The sequence below is a fragment of the Bombus vosnesenskii genome, unplaced genomic scaffold (genome assembly GCF_011952255.1).
Source record: "Bombus vosnesenskii isolate JDL3184/JDL3185 unplaced genomic scaffold, Bvos_JDL3184-5_v1.1 scf7180000013349, whole genome shotgun sequence".
Classification (NCBI taxonomy): Eukaryota; Metazoa; Arthropoda; class Insecta; order Hymenoptera; family Apidae; genus Bombus; species Bombus vosnesenskii.
Window position 1 is genome coordinate 115,032 of NW_022882985.1, and position 16,153 is coordinate 131,184.

Genomic DNA, 16,153 nt, shown 5'->3' on the forward strand with positions numbered 1-16,153 from the left:
CGTGTGCTGAACCGCAGACTCGTGAGAGGGAAAATCCGATAATTCTGAATGGTACGGCTGAACTTGAATGGCAAAAAGCATTTTGTCGTTACTGTTTTTCATCCTTATCTCTAATTGTAAGTCCACGCATGAAGATAGCATTGGACGCAAGCGTAAGTTTCGAGCGCTTATTCAATGATCATACATAGACTCATAAATGTGCTGAGAGCGAGTGGTGAATAATTGTTTATAGCTGCCATATCGGTTCGTGAAGCTGAGAGCTATAAACTGAACTAGACGTAGACCTACACCTAGACCTAACTCTCGTAGAATCTAACGTAGACTCGGATCTAGAAGTACACATAGATCCAATTGCTAATCCTGTTCTCTGGATCTTGCCATTTCCGGCTGAATTTTATTTTTCCAGCGTTAAAAAGTATCTCAAGTTTGAAGAAAACATGGCAACATTCTTATCGGTACGTATCCTTCCTCGTTTCAATTGCGCGATGAAGTATCGTCTTAAAACATTGCGAATCTTTTTCGTTTGCTAAAATGAAAGCCGAATTGAAAGGTAAAAATTCGATGATCGCGTAGCATGGTTAAACCTGACATTGACCTTAAGTCGAATGGAATCGAAATCTGACTGGCTTTGATCCTACCTTTCTAATACCCGCTTAACTGATATTTAATTCTCTACGACTGAAAATTGTCAGGATATTGTTAATCTTCCGCCGATCTGTTAAACAAAAAGCTGCTCCCTCGATGGCCTTGAAACCAGTCACCCTGACCTATGCAACCGGTCCCCACCATGTAAACTGGTAGCGCGAACAATTACACGGTCCAAGCCATGAGACAGGTGAATATAAAGGCAGTCGCACGACCGTGCTAAGCTATTAGTCCGTCTGCTTCCGACGACCGGTTCTCACCGGTCAATCGGCCGATTTTATAGTTCGATTGACCTATGTTCACGTATTTAAGCCAACCATACGTATTTTATCGACTTACGCATCAATTTTCGTTGTACAACGCGGGAAAATCCGAATCGCCTGCTGCCGGACGCGAGTTAACAATTGAAGAAGATGATGCTCGATAGAAATGCCAGGCAACTGACGTTGATCTTGACCGTGGTCTCCGTGGCCTCCGCCAACAATCTGTGGCCATCGTGCTCCGGAAAAACTATGATGAGTAAGTGATTATAATTCAGATTTTATTAGCGGTAGTGAATTGGTAAAGATTTTATTGCATGTTATGTTAAAAATGGAATTATGAAAATTTGGGAATTGGAGCGTATGTATGTAATTAGGCGATGTGGAAATCAGAGTAATTGGAAATTGGGACGTGGAAAGTCAGGGAGAATGAGGATTAGAAATCGAGAAAAGGGAAAACTGGAAACATTGGCACGAGAAAATGGGAAATTGTAGCATATATAGTTGCGTAATGTGGAATTAAGAGTAATTGGAGATTGGGGTATGGAAAGTCAGGGAAAATGAAAATTAGAAGTTCAGGAAAGGGAAAATTGGAAACTTGACACGAGGAAATGGGAAACTGAAGAAATTGGGACATATGTGATTAAGTAAAATAGAAATCAGAGCAATTGGAAATTAGGATATGTAAAATTAGGGAAATTGAAAATCAGGCATAAAGGATTAGGAGATTAGAAAAGTTAGAGGGTTATAGAAATTGAGCATTAGAAAATGAGATTAGGAAAATTAGAAACTCGGCAGGGAAGTAATAAAAGAAATTCGAGATTGACGAATTAACAAAAAATTTAGGACTAGCAAACTACGGAAACGGTACATTAGGTAATAAGCAATTAAGAAAAATTAATACGAAATCAGAAGGTGGAAAACTCTAAATCAATGAATGGCCCATTGAAGAAATTAGAAATTGGAGAGCTTGCAGTCAAAAATTAGACAAAGTGCAAATTAATTAAATTTTCAAAATTAATCGTATTAATTTAACGATTGATAATTAATTGTGTGAGAAAAATCAGAAAAATACGAAATAAAAGAAGCAACGAATCTTTGGTAGCCGAGAGCAATGAGAATTAACATAAAAGACCACAAAATTCCAAAATCTTCTATAGAAAAGAATTAGCCATTCTATCGTTAGAGAAAAAATCTGGAACAATCAACGTCCCAGTGGTCACGAAATAATTTCTTCATTCTACGCTCGTTTAACCACAGAGGTTTGCGTAAGGGTCGAAGAATTCGCTCCGGAAAGCGTTGGTTCGATCTTTGCACTTGCCTCTGTTCCACAGTTTTAACGCTTTGTTCGTGGCACGTGGATTTCTAGTGCAGGTGATTCATCTCGTCGAGAAGCACGATTTGAATAATCGCCACGGAACCGTGTACCGTGATTTCCAGTTCGTCTAACGCTCTTCAGCAAGCGCGATAAGAACGTGACTAGGCATAAGCAACTTTTAAGTATCCTTAACTGTCGTTCAGCTATAATTAAGTCATTTCAAGCTCCAGTCATGAAATGCAACTACACGCTGCATTTTTAACGCTTCATCTAGGTTTTCAATACGATTTTATTTTTCATTTATCTGCAATTGTTGATTCGAGAATGTTCGTTCCGTTTATACGGTCAAACTGAAGCGCGTGATTTTTCCTTTACGTGTATCGTTTCCAACCAACGTACGCATCGTTCTTTTCCATGACTTTTCGCCATTATTGTGGCGAACTTCGTTATTCCATCGGCGTAGAATTGCTTAGTCTTGCGAGGAAAAGAAACGTACCAATTCGTTTTTGCAATCTTCCAAAGAAGGCAAGTTCTCATTGTTGAAGTATTTTTCTAACGAGCGAAATAAGCGATGATCTGAGCGTGCAAGATCAGGAGAGTATGGTAGATGGGGTAGAACGTGCCATCCAAATTGCAACAATTTTTGTCCTGTGACGATGGACACGTGGTGGTCTTGCGTTGCCTCGGTGAACCGTGCCTCGACTCCTTTGAACAGATCAACAGAGAACAAGTTACTTTATTGTTCAATTTAATATAATCATCGATATAATTTCGTTATATTTTTCTAATATAGTTTTGATAATTTGCTATATACAGTAACGGACGAAAGAAAGTTTAAAATTCATACGCTATGAATTTTGGTAACTTTCGCCATACTAACAATTTTTTATTATATTGGTAACGGTCAATGAAATATTTTTGCCTATACCTCGAAAACTAAGGTCAAGCGACGATAACGCGTATAGGGAAAAGTTATTCAGAATCGTGTCCCTGACCGTGTATTTCAAGGTCATCGAAATTGGTGTAGAGTACCGTTCGTAAATTATTATTATTATATTATAATAATTATTATTATCGTATACGTGTACGTATCCAATTCAATGTTCGGATATTATCGTAGAGTGGCTATACATCTCACAAAATGAAACAACTGCACGACGCCGGCAAATTGTATTTACGTTGCATCGTTCTAACAACCATTTTGTTAGAAATGAGTAATTGTCCGGTGATTTATGGACAGAGCATGTATATTTACGATACTGGACAGTTAAACGACCGAATTAATTTCCGATTGGTTCTGGTAGATAACGATACCATTCGACGAGAACCGATAAGTTCGTTTCTTCGACCTCTTTTCCATTTTTCAACGTCTCTTCTTTTTTTCCTCTGGCCGCGTAATTGTTCCGCACCTTGGGCATTTTAAATGTTCTCAAAGCAGGGATCCTCCAATTACCGCGGAAAAAGCAAGTTCCTTTGTTCGTGCGGTGCGTCAGGCGCACCGCTCGGTCTCCGTTGAATAACAGTTTCCAGTCGGCAATTAGTCAAGTTCGTTCAACGATCGCGTATCTCGTTCCGCTCGTGAATATTCCCATTGAGAACGAGCATCGGGAAACTGTGCACCGAATTCGAAATTTCGCAGAGACGCGCCGTGCTCTTTTCCTTCCCTTGCCCTCAATTCCAACGGCTCGTTTCCGGTCCGGTCGGGACGCTGCCCCGCAGCCTCTATTGTTTCGATTAAAAAGCTGCAAAATGAGAACGATTTTATTTGCCAAGAAAAATTCGATAGAAAATAGGAAAAGGAGAGAAAGCGAAGAGAAGAATATTATTTCGGTCGTGGGGATATTTGTCTAGGGGAAAGAGAAAGGGGGGGGGGGTGTCAAAAAGTGACAAAGTTGAGAAAGGCTTTGGTTGGTAGGAAAGAAAGGTTCGAGAGAAAATACATGGAATAGCGATGAAACGAATGTTATATTTGTCATAGGGATATTTATTTATCTAGAGAAAAATGAAGCATAATGAAAAAGTACCAAATTTGTCCGCTCTCGGGCATCCAAATTTCTAATCGCACTATATCGGCATCGCGCTATAGTTCTTAAGATAGAAAAATACCTATGGCAAATGCGACGGGAAAGCTGTAAAAAATGTAGAGAGAAAGAGGGAATTTAGGTTTAAAAAATTGTTCTTCTAGTAACGAAGATTTAAAATTGGAGGGAAAAGGCAACAAAGTCGCGGGGAGAATCGGTATTTCAAGAGTAATTATCGACTGAGACGGTCGAGTGATCGGGCAGGCCTTCCCTTGAAGGAATGGAAATAACTGGGAAACTTTGAATGGAGGCCAGCAGCCAGGGACTATTTATTTAACAAGCTGGCAAGTCCATTCCCACGAAATCCATTTAACCAGGCGCTACGACAAGAGAATGGAGTTAGCAGGTGTCGGTCGAATCGTTACGTACCAACCAAGCCCTGCTCATTTCCGCTGCAAAAAGAAACCAACCCGCGCCCAGTGCTGCCAACTGATCCGCCGTCGCGCTAGATCGTTTTTTATTTCTACCGATTTTACGTAATAATACTCGAGCCTCGTCGTTTCTATAGCTCTGATCGTGTGACGTGGGTATTCTAATTAAATGTCAATCAAATATTAAATAGAACGACAAAGGAAATCAATTTTTAGTGACAAAATGACTGAAGATTATGAAACAATTAATCGTTTATAGAGATTAACTCTTGGATGGAAAACTTTCATTGGTATAAATATATCATTAAATGTATATTATATAATATAATTATATTACATGAATATGTTATGTGATATCATATGACATATATATATATCTATCGTTGCGTATTGTTTCTTTGTTCTTTTCGTTTTCTAGTAACTTTGATGCTCTCCAACGACGAAAACGCGGAAAATTGGAGGAAATGGAAAGAAAGAAAATTATTTTAATTTCCGTGGTAACCCGATGTTGTACAGCGAACGTGCCACTATTCGAAATTTCAATAATTTCAGGTCGTTACGGCAAAGCCGAGAATATAGGACTCGTCGTAAAAAAGGAAACGTGTCTATTAAGAGGCGAAATTAGCCGAATATTTGCTCGGTGAAAATGGCGGGAAAATCGACGGCACAGTTTCGAAATGCAATCGAAATGAGCGACGCGACAGTTAACAAATAGAAAAACACGTGCTAGATATAGAATTAATTTCGCAATCTCATTTTCGGATAACGATAGACGTAGGTATCTATGAAACATTAATTCTTTAGTTCAGGTCACATCGAAATTTAAATTCCGATGTTTTTACTTATCCTAAAATAATTAAAAATAAGTACAAAATAACATGAAAGTAGAAACAACTATCTATTCAAAATTACACGTTGTCATTTAAAATATATTCGTATTATACGAAACAAAGAATTAGCACAAGAAATAGCTTCCAAAAGTTAACAAAAGCAAACCATTTCGTTTTCATAACTAAGAGAAATATGTTTATTAAAACAATCAATAACAATTGGACTGCTCATTTCGAACGTAGCGTGTGAATTCATTTTCCTTTGTTCTAAACTATTCGCACTTCCATGAGTCGACAAATCCTGATAAATCACGAACTAAAAACGCATTGAAAAATTCGATACTCGAAGATTTCGTACGTTCCAAAATGTCATCAATGTGATCAAATGTGATGAATGGCAAAATCAGAGACAGCACACGCGCTTACTCGAATGAAAGACACTGTACTTAAAAATTCTCATTACGTGCCGTTTTGTACGGGGATATCCCCCAATTCCCCAACCATGTTACAGCGAATCCGTGTTGTAAGAGTAACCTTTTGCACGGCGGATAGGTGTATTTAAAAAAAGAGAACGAAAAGGAGGAGGGGGACGAATTGAAACGTTAAAGAAAATTCATGTAAAGTCCCGTTGTTTTTATCGCCGGAAGTATCGAACAAATTCGCCGTAATTAAACAGACAAGGGAGAGATAAAGGTGGAAAAAGAGGGACAGAAGAAGCAAAGTAACTTTATTGCTCCGGTTTTCGTCCAGCTGTGCGCCGACCTAGCTTCATGAATAATTCAGCTCGTACATTATTTACGGGGAGAAAATTGGAATCTATTACATTTCGATAGAACGGCGAACATCGATTCGACGGTAAAAATACCGTATTCAGCCGTGCGAGCAGCCACGAGATTCGATTACATTTGCGAATTAAAGCAGTTGCCGGTTAATTACGGGAAATCCGTAAATTTGTGGGCGCGCGCGTGCAATAAACGCCAAGATGCTCGGCGAATTGTTATTCAAAACGAACGACTCGTGCTGAACTCTCGTTTCACGCATCACCGGCGAATTACGATATTTCGGATTTTGCCAGCTTCTCATTCCGCCTACGAATATTTTCATTTCAAATTCCAATACGCGAGATAGCGGAACGCTACATTTACGTTCGACCCATTCTATGGTATGTCGAGTACTACTATAATTTAATAACTATAACGTTAATGAAAATTCCAAGCTTTATACAAAGACGAGCAGAACGTGCCGAAGATGCAAAGAATGCAGGATGGCGCGTAATTCGTGGTACAAATGGGGCCGTGGCTGCGGAATAAGACGAAACTCGATAATAACAAAATTGCGTGGCAGGCGTAGTTTTTGAGAAAAATCGAATTTGAAAATTTCCGAAGTATGCGTAAATTTGCTCGATTCCCAGTTAGAGAGGAGGTTATTCAGATCGATAGAAGGTTATTCTACGCGTGAAGATAAGTCGAATACGTAGAATATAATGTCTTTATCTTAGATTTTATTTTCGAGAAATTCGAATTTGAAAATTTATTTAATTTATTTAATAAATTTCTTGACTAAGATACATTCAAATCTATTTCTGCCCTTAAACAATGAAATTTTATACTTCGTTCTCGACTTATTTTCGAATGTAACATAACCTCTGTCGATTTCTGTCTATTCCTGTCCGACCGGCTATTGATCAAATTCACGAATACTTCACAAATTTTCAAGCTCGATTTTCCCCCAAAAAAATGAAGCCTTCAACGTAATTTTATTATTCTCGATTTTTCCATAGAATCTCCTTGACCCCATTTGCATCATGAATTAGGGATCACCCTGTACAAAATAACCAAAGTACAGTACCCTTCGCCATGTTTAATGGATAAACCAAATTTTTTATCCAGGTTCTAGTTTCTAAATTATATTTTAAAAGATAGAAATTTGCATAAATATCTGTACAACGCTAAATATACTTTTTGAATAACCTGATACTAATCGGTAAAACGAGAAAGTAAGGCGAGAAAGTGACTAAAAATTGTCCAGAGCTGCAAGAAGAAAATTCGATTGCCGATTCGCGTCCCAGCGGGATAGACATTTGCATTCCTCGTCTTCGTAGAGGAGCTAAAAGTTATTAGGCGAAAGAATACGGTAGCAGGAAAGTTGTCTGTCGAAAGACAGAGGGAACGTCGTTAAAGCAGATTCCTGGAAAGTTTTCCGGCACGTTGGCTAATCCAGCTGGCCAAGAAAATGGACGAAAGACTGAGCGGGAAAAAAAAAGACAAGTTTCAACAAGGCGATAGAATCCCTTACATTAACGTTACGTTTGAATAATTGCACAAAACGTTTGAAACATCCTGTACGTGTTGAAAAGAACACTAAAACGATCAATCGAAGTGTTGAAAGTTCGAATTCTTAATTAGAATCTACCAGAGAATGTTCATATTATCGTTTGAACGTTGCTTTGAATCATTCTGGACAATCTCTAACTATTCTCCAAAGATTCTATTAGCGTTAGATCATCTGTAGACTGCCCAGAGGGTAGGAGAACTTACCAGTCTTAACTAATGTCCAGAACAATCGAGTTCGTAATTCAGTTAGTACCTGTTGCTACAGGAAAATACAAAAATGGAAACTGCGGAGCAAATTATAAGTTTCCAATTCTGGGGGAAGATAGAAGGAGGAAGCCTCCTACCAACGTAGCTCGTGGGTGACACTGTTCATGGGAAGAATCTGCTTTTTCCGTGAAATCCATAATCCGTTGATCCATAAACGGAAAATGCTTACAGGATTAGAGATTCCTTCAAGCTAATAAGATTAAGTTAAAAGATTCAGTTTTTGGTGGGGCCATACGGACCATCTCACTCAAATGTAAAACAAAAACCAGTTGCAGTCTCTTTAGAAATAGTTTGTCACTATTTTACAGCGATACGTAGATTGGTGCGTATAGTGGATCTACTTGATTGCTTATGGATTTATTTCTAGGATCCACAGATCTATCCTGCGAGGAGAAACAGACTATCTTAGACGAGCATAATCGCTTGAGACAACTAGTGGCTCTGGGCCAGATCAATGGACAGCCCAGTGCTGCCAATATGAGAGAAATGGTAAGAAATAAAACTATTCGAACTTAACCTTCAAACCTAACCCCAATCTATCCCCGCCTTTTTATCTTCTTGCAAAGAACTACTATCTGTACATAATCTACGATAGATCAACTACAGATTTTTATTCATTTATGAGAATTTTAATGCAAGAATGCGCAGAATACACGTAATATATTAAAATATATAAAATATCCAAAGTGTAGTACCCCTTGTGATATTTGACGAGTGAAACAAATCAGTGCTCGGGTCCTGCTTCTCCAGTTACATTCATAAAAATACGAATTTGCATAAATATCCGCTGCCTAGTAATCAATTGCCTTCTTAAACGATTTTACGAGAGTTCGATTTGGAAATTTGTTACTAGGAGATAGGGACTCTTTTCAGATCTGGGACGACGAATTGGCTGCCATGGCGCAAAGGTGGACGAATCGGTGCGCTGAGATCCACGACGATCTAAGGAATGTTCGTAAGTAGATCTACAACTACTTGTAACCGCTTTAACTAGCAGGACGCTACTTTTGAGTCACTCTGTAGATCAACGCTGTGCTGTGCAGCGTTTGCATGAAAAGGGCATCCGCATGAGACAAGTCACGTGATCACAATTGATCAACAGCACACTTAACAATTCGAAGCATCTGATAAAGCTATAATAGAGATCCCTTTATGCGAATTTCATTTATCAAAAATAAATTTTAATTAGTGACCGGTTGATTGAATTCCAACCGATTGAATCCGCTTATTCGAATATGAATTCTTGATTTATTTAAACGAGAAATGACAAGCAGTATGACAACTCGGTAACTAACTTCTTGTTATATAATAACCATAAAATCTTCTAAGATCATAGATCAAAAAATCTTAAGACAGGTACTGTGACATTTGCTTTAAGATTGGAAAAGATTAAAGATAGTTCAACCTAATACTTGACTCGATAAAAAACCAAAGTTTTATTAAAAATAGGAAATATCCTCAGGCGCTTAAACTTCTAAAGAACATACATACAAACACATATTGTATATGTTCTTGCGTATTTCGATTCGCCTAACTTTTACGATCAATGGGCCCCCTTATAAATGTTAGACTTTTCGTGTACCTTCTTCGTAACACAAATTCAGATCGAAATCGGCAGATCCAAAAGAGATTTTCTTTCCCTTTCACGACATTATTGACGTGGCCTGAACAGCGATGATCCACGCAACTTAGAACAATCGATAAATTAGTGAAACAAGAAATCAGCCGACAGAGAGTACGATCCTCTGTCGGTCCACAGTGAAACAGACTATCGATCATGATTAACGACGATCGATCTGCAGGCAGGTTCTCTGTGGGGCAAAATATGGCTCGAGCATGGACAACGAGGCCCCCGGGACCGTACGACGACCAGCCAAACTGGCGCCAGATGATCAACGGCTGGTTCGACGAGGTACATCACTATCAAACAGGCTATAGCGATGCCACCGGCCATTACACTCAGGTTAGTTGTCCTTGCCGCTCTTAGATGTCCTATCCGATCCCTTGAAACCATTATAGTAGGTCACTATACTGTGATTTCATCGAGCAAAAGTGAGTCCCAGGAAACTATTATGGGAGACCACTATAGTACACTATAGCTATGGTACACGTTAAATGGAAATAAAATTTCTGAGAGAATCTAACGTCAACGGAGAGAGTTCTTAAGATATTTTAAGTGGCCGATGGCTCGGTTGTAATGGAAGATGTCTTGAAATATTAGAATTTTCTATCCAAAATTAGATGTCATTAACTTCAGTTTCTCAAGCTCTGGCATTGCCCAGAAGATCGTAAAAAGATTAGAATAACCCAATGATGATTTTCTGAAAATTCTAAATTTTATTCAAACCCCAAACCATTAAGTTCAAAATGGGACAACTATTAGATGGAACAAATGAAAGCACCTGTAGCACCAATAACGCACTAATCTGATTCACGAATTAAATAAACATAGAACAAAATAAATAAACGAATAAAATGTAATCGCAGAAAGATGAAACAAAAGCTTGTCTGGTATAATATTCCAAAAACTGAAAGAACCTGTAGCACAAGCGAGATACTACTCTAACCTAACTCACAGACAACAAAGTAGATAAATGAAGGAATAAAACGTGATCACATAAGCAAAAGTTTGTCGAGCATGATAATTTAAAAATTTGAAAGAACCTGTAGCGCCAGCAAGGTAATAGGAAGCATCAAGGGAAAGCATTCGAGAAATTCGTGAAAAAGATTCTAGGAGACCTTAGACCTTAGGCAAAAAATCTCGAGTATGCAAAGGGATGAAGTAGGTTTTAAATTACTTGCAGCTTGTCTGGGGTGACACATATCTGGTGGGCTGTGGCTACTCCTTCTATTACGATCCTGCCCGGGGCTACACCAAGAACTACGTCTGTAACTATGGGCCCAGGTGAGAATTCTGTTTCCCCTATTTCCTTTGGCCAATCGCTTTCATTCGATATTTGAGCGCAAATTTTCAACAAGGAAGACCCAGAAAGAAAACTCTTTCGAAATTCGAGATCTGATTCGGCCTATTCTCGCCGCTTCAATTGTTATCGATCAATAACAAAGCCAATCCTTCTCCAATATTCGATTTTTATGTAGCAATGTATTTCGACAGTAGAAGCAAGAATTACGACAGATGGCAGCAGTATCATAAACAACAATCTATGCTCTGAATTATCGTCGAGTGAAAATTGATTGGTTCTACTGGAGAAATAACCTTTGTCGAAGCTGGTTCTCATTAAAATCTAGCTTGTCCGATGAAGATTTTCAGCAAGACGGTCTTTATATGAATTTCAATCGTCACGAGTATCATTTCAGTAACTTCATACTTTAATCAGTTACAATAACAAACGAACGCTATTTTATATAATTGTTTTTAAATATAATATCGAGCACTATATTTTATACGTACATTTTTATACGTTATACAGGGTGGTTGGTAACTGGTGGTACAAGCGGAAAGGGGGTGATTCTACGCGAAAAAAGAAGTCGAAAATATAGAACAAAATTTTTTTTTTTAATTTTTCCATCGAGACAACGATCTACAGTGAGATCCGTTATAACGAGACGCGATAAAGTGCACGCGTACCGAGCGAAAATTCAAAGTGGATTTTCTCGAAAACAAAGCCTCGAACGAAAAATTGTTATTCTATATTTTCGACTTCTTTTTTCGCGTAGAATCACCCTCTTTCCGCTTGTACCACCAGTTACCAACCACCCTGTATATAGAGCACTATTCTATGAAAAATAGCAATCAATTGACTTTCACCACAATGATTCTCAACCAGCCACATTAAGATGATTTAATCTAATAACAGAAACGAAGGAGAAGAGTATTAATAATTTTTTTGGATAAAAATATTAAAATTATTAAAGAATATTAAATTTTATTAATTAAAAAGATCCGGTGCAAAAAAGATTATTCCCTATATCGATCTAATTTGGAAATGTTTCGCTCCAAAAACATTGGATAAAGATTGGAATATATCGATGGAAAATTATTTATTTGCCTCTGGTGGAAAAAGATATCAATCGACAGAGATCGTATTTGTTATGGGTTAATTTTTAATCGAGTTGAGAGTATGCGAAAGGAACGAAAATCGGGGTTGGTCCCGATATTCCTCGAGGAAATAGTCGGAGGCTTGCAAACGAAACGCCACGCGTATTCAATCCTACCATAAATTTCCTTGCTTCTCGAGTATTTCCCGTCGATCGGTAGCTTATTACTGTCAACAAATTGAACGCGCCTGTACCGCCTTTTTCCACTGTGAAAAGGCCTCCTCGAATACGCAATTTTCTGGAATCTGTGGTTCGATTGAATTTTTAGAAAAAACCTTTAATACATTCCTAAAATGCTTCAGATTTCCTCGATTGACGTATGAGCGAATCTTTTCAGTCTTCTGAATTTTTTCTTTTTTTTTTTTTTTTTTTTTTTTTTGAGAGTTCAACAAAAACGAAAAGATTGAAAGGAGGAGAAATAGTTAAAACTGTATGATAATACAAATATCCTATGTCCATCTTCAGGATTATCGAGAAAAGCAAATAAACAAGTAAAAGAAATAAACAAACGTTTCAATGAATTCGATTATATAGTATTGGTTGCCAATTGTACATTGATCCCTTGTAGGGACATAAAGTGACAAATATAGATCAGAAAATGGTTCCTGAAGATATTTCTATACAGATAGTACACTTATAGCACAGTACAGTACAGTACAATACAGTATAGTACACTAAATACAATAAACGAAAGTATTGTATTTGACAACTTCATCATCAACTTAGGTATAAATGTGATTCTTATACAGCTACTTAAAGAGACAGTGAAGAACAGAATTTGTTGCATACAGAAACAGCAAATTTCAGAAAAGGTGGACATGGAACATTTGTACAGTGAACCATCGATATCTGAATATTTCTTCTCAAAACTCAAAGTTTACACTTCTATGCCTCGAGTTCGAGTAGCTTATGGAAAACTATCTTCTTCAACTCGCTTCTATATAACGGCTCTTCCTAACTAATGACTCTAATAAATCTCACAATCCTAATAATTCTTTGTAAGTCTCCGTAACTGTAACTTTCTATAATTCTCCGTAGGTCTGTACAACTCTACTAGCACTTTGTAAACAATTTATGACAATTTGAAGAAGCTTCAGGCGACCAGTCATAACCGTTTTTCTTCTAACGTTTTATTTTACGTTGCAGCGGGAACGTGATCGGCTTTGAACCGTATCAATCGGGCCAGCCTGCCTGTGGCAATTACGGGATGCTTTATTCAAATCGATACGCTGGCCTTTGTTGTGAGTTTCACGTAATAATTACTGTCCAGTTATCGCGATTAATTTCAGAACGAAAGAAACGACTATTTTTAATAGTAATTATAATAATAATAGTAAATAATAGTAATTAATTTAGCGTTAATCTTGCAGAGGTCTTAATCATACTCAAACTATGTAGATCACAGTTAGTAGATCATAGTGACACTATGTGGTTGTGTACTGTGCGGACCTTTACGCGTATTTATATTTCTACGGACGTATTTAAAAAAGATTTCATTTCTCTACTGAATATTATAATAAACACCGCGTTGGATATTTCATACATTTTTTAACGTTGCATGCATTTCGTAGATTTTTGCATCGTTGAATTGCCCAGAAATGCATAAACATTCGCAATCTGTTAATACGTAGCGACTTTAAAGCCACGTAGTAATGTCAACCCTTGCGTGAAGAAAGCTATGTAAATACGTCGGAGACATTTACCTTTACTAAAACAACAAATTTGTAATTATTGGATAAAACATTCTTATCCTCTTGCGACGCGAATAAAAGATAAAATTAACACCGAATTGAGTAAAGCGATTAAAATTTGTTGATCAAAGAACGCGTGAAATATTAGGTTGCACGAAAAGTTATTTTATCGAATTTATTCAATTAATCTATTAAATGTACGATCCATTTTATTCTATAAGAACAAGAGACTATTGTAGACAACTATAGACTCTTGTTCCAATAAAACAAAATGGATCATACGTAATTCAATAAAATAATATAAGACAAAAAATGTTGTGCATCTATTGTTTCCTTATAAAACGAAAGAAACTTTTGGTACAACCTATAACATCGGTCACAAGTAATATTAATATATTCGAGACATAGAAATCTCTTATATTCAATAAATGATAAACATGTGAAAAATCTTTGCAAACGATTTACCATGATAAGAAGGAGAATGTTAGTATTTCTATTTAGATTTATATTTCTATTTAGATTCCTCTTCGGTTTAGTATTTCTCCAATGAATTTATGTTGTCCTGTTTTCAGCTGCGGAGCACTACTACTATCTGGGAGCGTTGTGCAGTTATGGTTAATGATTTTCATATTCACATGCAGAAACAGACAAGTGATTCAATTGGTTTTTCAAGGACCACGCGTCGTCGAAGCCGATCGATAGATCGTTCTATCTGATTTGCTTGAATATTCTAGTCTCTAAAACATAGTCCGTGATTGTAAAGACCAAAACTATAGAAAAGTTATTAGAATAATAAGTACTTACTAATCGTTCCGTGCGGTTTACCCAACGATTACGCGAGTTTCCGTTAACTCATTAAGCTGAAATTCGATCATCCCGCTGGCAGATCTGTTCTGTTACATAAAGCAAAATTAAACGAGGATCCATATTTGAAATATGCGAAAACCAAGCGATTTCGTGTTTCACTGGAATGTAATAACGATTATTGCGAATCACGTGTAATACAACTTTGCGAAGTGACGATATATGTAACATCGATACGTAACGTTCCGCCAGGGTAATAGGATTTTGTAAATATTAATATCTCGTGGCCTCGATTCAATATTGAAAGAAGTGAAAAATTAAATCGTTGAAATTTGTAATCTTGTAAATGTTGAGAGTCTCGCGATAAAATTATTCGCGGAGCTTGAAATATGTATGGAAAGAATTAAAAGTAAAATACAAATTGTAGAAGAATGTTGAAAAAAAGAGGAATTCGATCATTGATTTTAATTACAATCCTTCTAAATGAAAAATATCTGCTTGTTGATCGTTAATCTTCTTCCTTGTATTGACGTTGTACGATCATGATGACACTGTTTTATAAAGACAAATTAAAAATCACTATTCTAATCCATGTTCAACATCCTGCTACGAAAGAACGATAAAAGGAATAGAAAGATGGTAGATTTTTAAAGGGATAAAAGATATTCAGTCCTCCCACCAACGCAACGATTATGTTTCAATTGTGAAATCAATAGTAGAATCATTTTTGGAATTTAAAATATGTATGAAAAAAATTGAAAATAGGATAAAAACTGTAAAATAATATTGAAAAACAGGGAGCTCAGTCATCGATGTTAATTGTAGTATAACTTTGTATTTTTATATATTTTTTTGATAACTTTTTAAACCATCAATATTTCCTCTTTCGTAGTTAATCCACTCTTTTGCATTATCGACAAATTTTTTCGACATATTTTTTTAATCCTTTGTTCCATGACTTTATTCAATGTCAATACTCTGTAAACATGGCACAAATATTTCGACAATAAATAAATGAAGAACTATCCTAATCCATGTTTAACGCGGTGCTTCGAGAGAATAATAACACGAATAGAAAAATGGAAGATCTTAAAAGCGAAGATGAAACGTGTGCGGAGTAATCTTAGAAATAACCAGTCCTTCCACCAAAGCGACCTCGATTATGTTCCAATTTTTCGATTTCCGTTTCCTACCCATTTTAGCAAAGTGTAATCTTCGCGATAGGATTTGAACATCTTCGGAATCAAACATTTTACGCGAACGAGAGTTGTGCACCATTCTAGCAAGTTTCTTCTCATTTGATACCTACACTTCCTATGCATTTTGCATCGCGGTCGTTACGTGACTGCAACTGCAAACGCCGGGTATAAATATTTACGCGACCAGAAAGATACGGCGCTCGGGTTTTTTTCACAACCCATGCACGGCGATCATTCTTTTTTCCAAGCTGTCTCAATTAATTCAATTCGTTTCGAGCCGTTTAATTGTCGGTAT

General features: G+C 37.0%; 1 protein-coding gene across 1 annotated transcript; it reads left to right on the plus strand.

Annotated features, from left to right (window-relative positions):
• The first annotated feature begins 842 nt into the window (after positions 1–842).
• On the plus strand, positions 843–15,091 carry LOC117236529 (venom allergen 5.02-like). Its single transcript, XM_033499574.1, has 7 exons — positions 843–1,164; positions 8,473–8,594; positions 8,979–9,060; positions 9,908–10,068; positions 10,910–11,010; positions 13,311–13,405; positions 14,428–15,091. Exons 1-7 carry the CDS (start codon positions 1,059–1,061, stop codon positions 14,472–14,474), a joined length of 714 nt encoding a protein of 237 aa, XP_033355465.1. The 5' UTR covers positions 843–1,058; the 3' UTR covers positions 14,475–15,091.
• The last annotated feature ends 1,062 nt before the right edge of the window (positions 15,092–16,153 follow it).